General features: G+C 35.6%; 1 protein-coding gene across 2 annotated transcripts; it reads left to right on the forward strand.

The window, feature by feature from the left end:
• The first annotated feature begins 6,386 nt into the window (after nucleotides 1-6,386).
• Nucleotides 6,387-10,777, forward strand: LOC130728796 (uncharacterized). Of its 2 annotated transcripts, XM_057580367.1 has the most exons (5): nucleotides 6,387-6,674; nucleotides 7,367-7,444; nucleotides 7,602-8,812; nucleotides 9,398-9,566; nucleotides 9,942-10,777. In XM_057580367.1, exons 3-5 carry the CDS (start codon nucleotides 7,634-7,636, stop codon nucleotides 10,556-10,558), a joined length of 1,965 nt encoding a protein of 654 aa, XP_057436350.1. In that variant the 5' UTR covers nucleotides 6,387-6,674; nucleotides 7,367-7,444; nucleotides 7,602-7,633; the 3' UTR covers nucleotides 10,559-10,777. The 2 variants fall into 2 exon arrangements, with proteins under 2 accessions (XP_057436350.1, XP_057436349.1); XM_057580366.1 differs by lacking the exon at nucleotides 6,387-6,674 and having other exon boundaries at nucleotides 7,043-7,444; nucleotides 7,600-8,812.

Below are 10,777 nucleotides of genomic sequence, written 5' to 3' on the forward strand. Positions count from 1 at the left end.
CCTTAGTTAACTAGTAAGAATGATAAATTAGAACTAGCTCTTGGACTAGGAATGAATGGTGCTCCTTTAACGGCGGTGATGGCTGAGCTCCGACGACGTTGATAGGGAGGGAGAAAGGAGAATGTGGGGCATCAAGGGTTTGAGTTTGGAGTAATTTAAAAAAATTGTTTCGGGTAAACTACCAAATAGGCCCTTGCTCGACTTGTGGAAAAAAAAAGTGATCACCTCAATCCTCCTTATAAATAATATTTTTTTTTAGGTTTTTGCAACTAAAAAAATTATCATGCTTGTATGTAAGCCATAGGAGACTAGAAGTTGATCCAACATATAAATAATATATTTACAGTCATTTTATATAATATTGAGCTCAATTTGATTTTTTTTTTAAAACCAAGTTAATCCTCAAATTAGTCCATGTCTTTATTTCGTCGTCTGACCTAGGTCCCTTACCGGAAAAATTATTGAAAAAATTCTCTTCTTTATAACTTGTTTGAAGCAGATTCTCGCCTGGGTCCGAAGTTCCGATGAGTGATAAAGTGTCACACTGACTAGGCTAATAACGCCTTAATCCGCATAAGTGGAGGCATTCCGAGCGAGAAAGTCAGCTAAAAAATACCCTTTCATTGCAGAAAAGCAAATAAAAAAGAACTACAAAATGAAATAGCAACACTACATTATTGAATCTAAGTAGGAGTGTCCTCTAGATCCCTTCTTCCACCAAAGAAACAAACCCAAACAGTCAGTCTCAAAAATCCAAGCTCCCAAGCAATTCGTAAAGCCCACCTAAAAAATCTTGAATTATTAGAAATGATAAAGTATAAACATAATATAAAAGAACAATTCATGGCTTAAAAAAAAAAGCGATTCACAAGTGCTTCAGTTCCGCTTGAATAAGCGATGTGGGACTAGGAAAATGTTACAGAGAGGAACCGAAAGGGTCAAACGAATGTTGGACTTGTTCTCTGACACCAAACTTGAAAAGGGTACCAATGGAAGTAGAGATTAAGCTTCACCCCTCAGACAATGCCACTCACAGAAAGTCTACAACTTGCTCAAGGAGATCGATACTGAAGAGGGTGAAAGTCCGAGAGATGAGGGACAACCAAGATGCACGCTGCAGTCGCAAGATTAAACACGATATCGATTAAAGCCAACATTCCACCTGCAATGTTCCATCAAATTCGCCACTTTAATTAGAGAAAACTCGGAAACTATAAATTTGCATGATAAACCAATGGAGAGCCATGTGGAAGCCACAGATCTGTCCAAATATTCAGAGTCTGACATCACCAATCCTCCATATATCTTCCTCCCCTTTTAAATGCCCGACTAGACTTTAAAATGTTTGACCACTCATAACTCGGGCTATAGCCCTTCTTTGCACGCAAGAGACTTCCACTAGGGAAATACACCGATTTGAACACACGGCTCAACAAAGAATCAGGATAATTATAAATTCTCCATCAATTTTTCGCAACAAGGGCCATATAAAATGACTTAAAACCCCTAAAACCCAATTCCCCCTCATCCTTTGATCGACACAACTTGTCCGATTTGGCCCAATGAAGGCTACGTTTTGTAACATCATCACCCCAATAAAAATTGCTAATCATTCCCTCAATTTGATTACAAATCCCATTCGGGAGAATAAAACAAGACATCACATAGGCCGGTATAGTCTAAGCCATTGCTTTGACAATAACTTCGCGACCCGCACAACGCACATGATAAGGACCTCTCTTTCCAACCCTTTAGCTTCTTCCAAACTCTATCTTTAACCAAATTAAATATTTGGGTCTTTGACTTTCCAATAATAGTCGGGAGACCCAAGTATTTATCAAAGCTTTCATAAATAGGAATATGTCAACTCATGGAAACAATATTTTGGCACATTTCAGCTTTCACAAAGTATTTGGGTCTTTTTCGGCTATTGGGTCTCCAAACTTTTTCGGTTGTTGAGTCTCCTAACAGCTCGTTAACAACTCTTTCAGCTCATGGAAACAATTATGTGGCACATTTCGGCTAACTAAAAGCATTGATTTGTCAAAATTAATAGCTTGGCCTAAAGCCCGCTCATTGGAGGCAAGGATCCCTCGAATACACTCCGCCTCCTGCACATTTGCTCGTGCAAAAATTACACTATAATCTGCAAACGGTAAATGGGAAATAATGGGCACAAACCTCAATATTTTAACCTCATGCAAAGAGGAATCTAACACTACCTTATTAATCATTGCAGAAAAACTTCGCTACACAAAATAAATAAGTAAGGAGATAGGGGTTCCCTTCAACACAACCCTCTATGACAGGCAAAATGAGCATGCCTATTACCATAAAGCAGAATAGATAAATTCAATTATGAACCACAATTTATAATCAAATCCACTCATATCTGAAATTCCACAAATAGCATTACACTTTAAAGGAAAGGTCACTCAACTCGATCATATGTCTTAGACATATCTAGTTTGAGTGCCATACTAGGTCATTCCGGCTCAGAATCCACTTCTTAATAAAATGAAAATATTCAATAAGCGTGATCAGGAGAGCAGGAAAGTTTCAGTAGGAATTTAGATTTAACAAATTTAAAGCATTATCCAATCACAAAATAACGAGCAATATATTCATTGTAATTTCAAACTAGGTTTAGGTGAGATGGTCCTCTAGGAAGAATTTAGATTTAGATTTAATTTAGGGTGACCTTTACCTTCTAACACAAATCTAATAATAAAATTTAGATTGAAAGTAAAGCACCACACTGAATCGGAACTAAAAGAACGAGATATGAAGAAACGTATACTTTGCGACAATCCATGTGGCGTGTTTTATATCTAGCACATGTACTTTGGTTTTGCTGCACAAACCGATGTGGGACATAAAAGGTCATAAGAAACGGAAATGCCAATAAACACTGCAATTGTGGCTATATATCATGAACACATATACTTGGCAAGAAATTCTCATATAACCCAATTGGTAGAACTAGCAAGCAGCTAGAATTCTCACTTGACAGAACTAAAGTACCTAAACAATCATAATATAATCAGTACTTGTAGTCTTGTACTCTTTCACTTAACTTCAGTCATCATATCTGTATCTGTTATAATGTTAAAGAAAAGAAGCAAAAAAAAGCAGACAGTTACAGAAATTCACAATTTTAAGCATTAGAACTCTGTATGAGAAGTTCATCTTCAGTTTCTTTCTATTTTGAACTAATTAAAATCGCCCCACATTGGCACCCTAGTACCCTACCAATATATAAAGAAATTGAAAATTGGCTTTAAGTGAAGAAGAGTAAACATTAACAGAGCTTAAATTCCATCAAACATCAATGGGCAACATTCTTTTAGATATACACACAAGAAAGAATATATGTAGTATGTGAACAGAGTTTAGCACTTTGAAAACTACGCTAAAAGTAATATAAGAGCAGCATTATATTGGAGATATGAAAAGGAAGGTCTTGTTTTTTCTCAGCTTATAAATCTATCTAGATCACCTCAAGTAAGTGCCTGATTCATTCCTCAAAGAAGAAGTGAACCATTGCTTATTTTTTTTATTCAATAATTTCATTTTTGCTATATTGCTGAAGACCTCGAGAGAACAGAATTTGTAACGTAACTCCCAACTCCCAAGTCCCATACATGCTTATTCTGTCTTTTTTTGTTGATAACAAAGGCCCTTATATAAAAGATGCTAGTTGATATTGATATGAATTGTAATTTGTAGTTTTTGTACTAATAGTACAAAATAATTTCACTATTCCTCTTTCATTTTTTCACTCTCTTCTAACTTTTTCTCATTTTATATTTTCTCTCATTTACACTCATTTCTATCTAGCCAATTACCTCACTTAGTAGGTCATTTCTACCACCTGTTTCTAAATAAATATCATTTCTCAATTTTTTTCACTCTCTTTTACTATCTTTTTCCCATATATTTATCTCATTCTCAAATAATTAATTTGTAAAAAATCAAGGATGAATCATAAACCATTGAGTGTGTTTTTTCTTCAACGTTACTTTTTAGAGTAATATTGTGAAGTCCAATTGTCTCATGATTGATTATCCTTAACATACTCCTTGACTCTTTGTCATGGTTGTCAATCTCACAATATATATTATAATCTCAAGCGAGATTACGAGTTTAGGTACCTAAATCGCAATATGTAGCATGCAAACTTGTTTTTTCATCAATATTGTGTGATCTCGAGCAATCTCGCGATATTGAGAGCAAGTTCATGAGATCAAAATTCATGGTCCAATGGTAAAAAAAATAGTTAGGCAAAGGGACATTTTAATCATTTTAGGTACCGTATTAGGGTTTCTCATTCTCTCTCATCGACCCTCTTCTCCTCTTCTCAGTTCCCTCCTTTTCTCTCTAAGATACCACATGAGGAGTGACTTCTGACGCACAACTCCATGGTTCCTCTTCTCCTTCCTCCACAACATCGCTCCTCTTCTTCTCCTCTGCACGGCAACGACTCCTTGCTGCGAAGTTAAAACCTCATCTCTCTTCAGGTGTCTTAGTTCTGTTTTGCAATAGTCCTAACTCATGAGAGGAGCATCAGAGGATTTTAATCTCTTTTTTGTTTGGGGTGCTTACTCTGGTACCCAAAAATTCAAGTGAGTGTACCATACAGGAGTGATATGTACCAATTAAATGAATACACTTAATAAATGAGTGATGACTTGGTACCATTTCTAATTTGTACCCTTTCTTTTCAGTATTTACTCAATAACCCCACTTTTATTAAACAAACTCCCCACTTTTATTTCAAACACCTGATTCAAATGTTCTTGATGTTCTTCATCTTCTTCAAGCACCCATTACAGACCCACACATTCAATCTCTTCCATTTCCACTTTCTCACTCTTCTTCTTTTTCAATCTCACCCAAAACAAAACCTAAAAACCCTTTAAACCCTTTAAACCCAGAAACCCTTTAACCAACTTCTTTCTATTTTAATGGTTTAAGATGAAATTGACTCATACAACTTCTCCGCTTTCCCCTTGATATCGACGGTTGAATAAAATTTGTCCCTTTATATGGGTTTTGAGGTTCAATTTTGAACCAGGACCATGTCGATTATCCAGGGCATGTCTTCCTTCAGTATGGATCTGGTGTTTTATAGGTGCTCTCTAGATATCAGTTGTGTCGTGGATCGGATCTGTTGTTTGGTTTTATTAATCGAGGGAGATAAATTATACGTTCTTTGTTTTGGGCTTTGAATTGAGTATTTTATGCCATTTTGGCATAATTTCCCATTTTAAATCAATGATCTTCTCTTCCAAGAAAAACTGAATCATCCTCAGTAGCGTAACAACCCATATTTTATTTGGGTTTGTTGCATGTGTCAGCCAAACGATGATCTCATAAGAGGACTGAAATGATAATAATAATACTACGGGGCTGATTTAAAATTATAATAAGTCTGTAACCTTAATTACTAAACAAAATAATATTTACAGATGTAATTATGCAATTGGTACATGTCATTTTTGTACCATACCCATAAAAATTTTCCTGTACCACAGAATCCACCTTTGTTTGGTATCTAGATACTAGTACGATTTGAACAAGAATTGTAATCTATCAAGTACCATTTAGGCTATCCGTACCGGTAGTGAGTTTTAATCCCTAAAGCAAAACCTTGTTTTTTTTAATGTATTCGAATACATTATTTGGTGCGATGGTATAAATACATACTAAATAATGTTTAGAAGCTAAGAGCTTTGAATAGTTAAAATCTCAACTCCACCATTGAAATAATAAAATTCCATAAGGAACACCATGACTAGGACTGTTCATGGTTCGGTTCTTTGCTTGAACCGAACCGAACCGAACCTGAACCAAAATTTTGGTTCGAGAGAACCGAACCGAACCGATATAGTATGGTTCGAACCGAACCGAACCGGTTACAAATTTTGGTTAACCAGTTCGGTAAAATATGCATATTTATAGATGGTTCGAACCGAACCGAACCGATATACTATGGTTCGAACCGAACCGAACCTGAATTGGTAGTTGATATTTTGGTTCGGTTACCGAACCGGTTTTTCAATTTAGGTTCGAGTTCGGTTCGGTTCTTAAAGGTTCGGTTCTTAAATGGTTCGGTTTTCGGTTCGGTTCTTGGTTAGCTTCGGTTCTCAGAGAACCATGAACAGTCCTAACCATGACCATCATTCCCATTAATTAGTCATATCTTTATGGCGCCAAATGCGCAAACAAGACAATCATTGTTGGCGCGTAGATCACACACAAACACAAGAACAAAGCAAGCAAAATAAAACATTAAATTAAATAAATAAAAAATAAAAAACACGAGCCCACTTCTTTGTCATCATTTCCATCATTATTGCCTCAATCAATTCCAATTCCATTTCTTCTATACTTTTCAAATACAACCTGAAATTTTCTTGTTACGTGTCTGTCTGAACGAAAATTCAATGCTGCTTCGACCCAATTGATGTTTTTGTCGGCTGTGTCGTTTTCCTTCAAAAATTTGGTTTCCAACGATTCGTTTATTTACTACCCATGTTGCTTTCTTGCCAAAGTAAGCGACTTTGATTGGTTTTGTTTCATGCAATGGAGTTTTTGGATCATGGGCACCCAGCATAATCCAAATATTTCACAAAGTTACTATTTTTTTTGCAGAAAAATTGTCAGAGAAGGTTATTTTCTTCCACCCCTTTTTCTTCTTTTTGATGATGATGATGATCTTTGGGTTTTTCTTTTGTGGGTTGAGTTTAGATTTTAGAAAGTCATGATTTTGTTGGGATCTTGATTTTGCTTGTGTTTTTTTGTCAAAGTAGGTTACTAATTTTGTTTTTTTCATTTTCATTTTCTTGGTTTCTGGTGGGATCAGAATGATTTTGTCTCCTTCTTCTGTCTGCATCAATTCAAAGAATCTTTCCATCAATCATATTGTGTTTGTTTACCTAACAACACTTTGAACTGTTTCTTTGCTGTCAGTTGATTACACATGTGTGGAATCAGATTCATTGACTTGTTGATCTTGATCTCTTCATCTTTATGTTTTCATATTGATATTATTGTAATTATCATTTTTACTTTAGGAAAGGCTAAGTCCTAATTTCAGTTTATGAGATGCTTTGATTTTAGACGAATTTCTCCATTTTCTGCACTTTCTTTCTTTGCTCTTCTTATGAAATATGCATATTTGGTTTAACTGTTGTAAATATAGTCATGCTTATGGTTCAGGTTATGATGTCATTGACTTTTTTTTAAGTTTAATTTTGCTCAAGTTGAATTTGCTTTAATTCCTTTTCCTAGATTCATTTTCTTTTCAATTTCTTCTTTTTTGGTCTTTTCTTTTTGTTGATGGTGTTAAAATCATTTGCAGGGAAACCGGAGGCGCCAAAGCGTAGGAAGCTCTTGATTCCACATCCAATTTTTATTAGTGAGGAGATGTAATATAAAGGTTTGTTTGCTACTCTTCCTGCATTGAGTTCATTGGTTTGATAAGTTTTTCATATTATAGCTGAAAAGGGAAGAAATGGTTGAGTAGAGTGTGGTTAATTAGCCTGTATTTGTCACCTTCATTTCCCTTGTAACAATCATTGTGATTTGTTGCAGAGAGTTCTATTGATTGTAGAATAGTTATTGCAAAATGGAGTCCAAACATCAGACACCAAGTGTAATTTTAAAATTGATGGGACTTGGTAATGTTTATGTGCCTCCTCAACATGCTGTTAGACTTAAACAGAAAGTTCTCTCTGAGAATTACCTACAGAAAGTTGCTTCTATTGGTCTCAGAAAGCGGCGTTCGTCTCACCAGCATCATTCCTCTAGAATGAGTACTGATGAAAAGGAAGAATCCGATTATGTTTTGAAAGTAGTCAAAACAATAAAGAGAGACAAGGACCATAATCCATCAAAGGGATATGGCAAAGAGAACCCATATTTGTCAGGTATAAAGCTAAAAAGTGTAAATTCAGCAATGCGACTGCAACAGAAAATGAATAATGAGCTTCAAAATGATGTGCCTGGAGAAACTGGATTATATGAAGCATTCAGGCCTTCAAAACCTCAATTGAACCTGAAGGATGATGACACTTTCAACTCAAGAATCTCTGAAGCCGAGAATAAAACTTTGGAACTGAAGGTTCTGACTGAGAAATTGCTAGAAGTTCAAGAGCATGGTTATTTGTGTCGTCAAAGTGGTTTTTGCAATGATAAAGTTAAAAGGAACATTAGAAGTAAGGTTGGTGCGAATTATAACTTTGCCAGAAAAGTGCCAATGGATCTTTGTGAAGCTTCTGTTGTTGGTGATAATTGTGGAACTGTGACTAAGGATTACTTGTTTCAGAAATATTGGGGTTTGAGGAAGAATGCATCTGTGAATTGGTCAACCCGGAAGCTAAAGAACCAAAATATTAATCAGAAAGATTGTTCAGAAGATATGAACCCCAGGTCCAGCAGTGCGAATTCCCCTTCTTTTTCCTCTGATTTCAGTTGTAATCGTACTGAAGAGAATTGTATTGTTATGCATAAGTTGAAGAATAGATGTTGCAGGAGTGATTGGTTCCATAAGGATCCTATGCTTCTTCAATTTTCTAAGCTGATCAAAGAAAGGGAGAACGATAAACACGAAAACAGTAATATGTCTAAGCAAATTGCTGCATCTCCTGATTCATCAGTTGATTGCTTGGTGTCTGGTGCAAAGACTAAGGTTGTTGTCCGGTCACATAATAATCGTACCAAGCAGCAATCTGAATCAACAGCATCCATTTTGTCACATCAAGACAATGATGCTTGGAGTCATACTTCTAATGCTTCAACGCAACAGGTATGATTTTTCTTTCTCAAAGTTCTTAAGATTGTTTATATTTTGGAAGTAAAAAGTTTTGTCATCTCATTCATTTTTAAAAGATTATACGTGGAAATCAAGTGTCCTGTTGAGAGTAATTGATGTCTAACAATCAGATGAAACAATATTGAGCATCTGAAACCATTAAACTGTCAATCTCTTGAAATAGTTTTTTTCCTACTTTTCATTTGGTGCATTCGATGCAAAGTTGTTCTGTATCAGAGGCTTTGGGCATAGAATGTGATTTGCCGAATTATAGTGATCATGTCAATTTGATAGTGTCTTAATTCATGAAGTTAATTTTGCATCATCATTTTCCTTAAGGAGCATCTTTAAATTTCCTCAGAATATTAAATATTTTCTCTTTGTTGATTTAATATCAAATAGTTTTAGACAATTGATTTTTAATTCTAAGAGTTCATTCTTCTCTGTATATGATTACATAGAACTAGGTGATCTTTTGGTTTTTCTGTGTGATTGCTGTTATTTATGTGATGTTAAGTTCTCTCCTCACGCATCGTTGCTGAATTCACGCTTTTGCATTATGTTGTTCTTAAACTACAGGATACATCAGAGCTTCAAGAAGATTCTGTTTATTCACTTTTCTCTGGGGCTGACAAAGATTCCCTTGGTAGCTTCAAGGAGGCATACAAACCTAGTCCAATTTCAGTTTTGGATCCCTCATTCAGTGAAGGCAATTCATTCACCTCTGAATGTGTTGCTGGTTTATGTGGTAAGTAATGATCATTGTGAAGCAACGTTCGTGAAACTTATTCTTACATATAAGCCCTGTTTGGAGATTTTATTTGAACTTATCATATAGCATAGCACTTGTACAAGTGTTCGGCAAAGTATATGTAAATAGTTTATGACCTACCTATTAGCCGTTTTTAGCTTATTTTCATAAGCTGTTCAGATTAGCTTATGAATAAGCATTTATACCTATTTATAACATATTTTGAGTTTATTTCAATAAGTTCTTAGAATGGCTTATGAGTAAGCCCTTAATTAAGTTGTTTACCAAAACTCACTCATTTTTCCCCCCTATTTCTAAATGTCATCCAATTTATTGAATTACTAATAATGTGTAATCATTTCTTAATTTCAGATTCCTCTGAAGTGGATGATGAAGGCCTTAGTTTGAATGTTTCAAGTGATGAAGAGTGTGAGAATGAATCTGTAGGAAACTTTGGAGCACAGAAAGATATAGTAGGATTATCTAGAACTGAAGAAAGTAGGGATTTCTCCTATGTTGTTGAGGTCTTAACCGAGGCAGATACATCTAATAGGAAGTTGTTCACAGACTTCTCTACATGGCACTCTGTAGAATGCCCTATTAGCCCTTCTGTTTTCGAAATTCTGGAAAAGAAATTCGGCGAGCAGCAACTCTGGAAAAGATCCGAAAGGCGGCTTCTCTTCGATCGCATCAATCTTGGGCTGTTAGAGATTCTGCAGCCATGTTTATATCTCCCAATGTGGGAAAAGCCTGTGTCAAGAAGGTTGAATGCTGAACCAAGCCAGGACATGATCCAGGAGGAGATGTGGGGGTTGCTTGTTGCTGAAGAAAAGAAAGCCGGTATGGGGTCGGTTGACGATATGCTTGGAGGGGAAATCAGGTGGATAGAACTAGGTGAAGATGTTGAAGATATTGTTAAGGAAATAGTTAAGTTGTTAATAGAGGAGCTAGTTAGCTTGGAGAATTTTGAAAACTCTAGTTTTGTGTGAGGCCATGCCATCTTTATACAAGCATTTCATGCATAGCTTGATTTGGAGAGGTTGAAGTTTTTGAATTAGGATATAGGTTCATTATATTCATTCATGTTGAGCTCTGAAAGGTTGAAGTGTTTGAATTAGGATATAGGTATAGATTCGTTATTCATTCATGTTGAGCTTCATGTATTTCATTTGTATAAAAAAAAGAAAAAAGGAAAGTGCTTGTTGGTT

Source organism: Lotus japonicus, chromosome 1 (assembly GCF_012489685.1).
Source record: "Lotus japonicus ecotype B-129 chromosome 1, LjGifu_v1.2".
Classification (NCBI taxonomy): domain Eukaryota; kingdom Viridiplantae; phylum Streptophyta; class Magnoliopsida; order Fabales; family Fabaceae; genus Lotus; species Lotus japonicus.

Coding starts and splice junctions, on each gene's coding strand:
- LOC130728796 (XM_057580367.1), top strand. CDS start 7,634: ATGGAGTCCAAACATCAGACACCAAGTGTAATTTTAAAATTGATGGGA. Junction 8,813..9,397: donor CTAATGCTTCAACGCAACAG/GTATGATTTTTC, acceptor CTTAAACTACAG/GATACATCAGAGCTTCAAGA. Junction 9,567..9,941: donor ATGTGTTGCTGGTTTATGTG/GTAAGTAATGAT, acceptor TCTTAATTTCAG/ATTCCTCTGAAGTGGATGAT.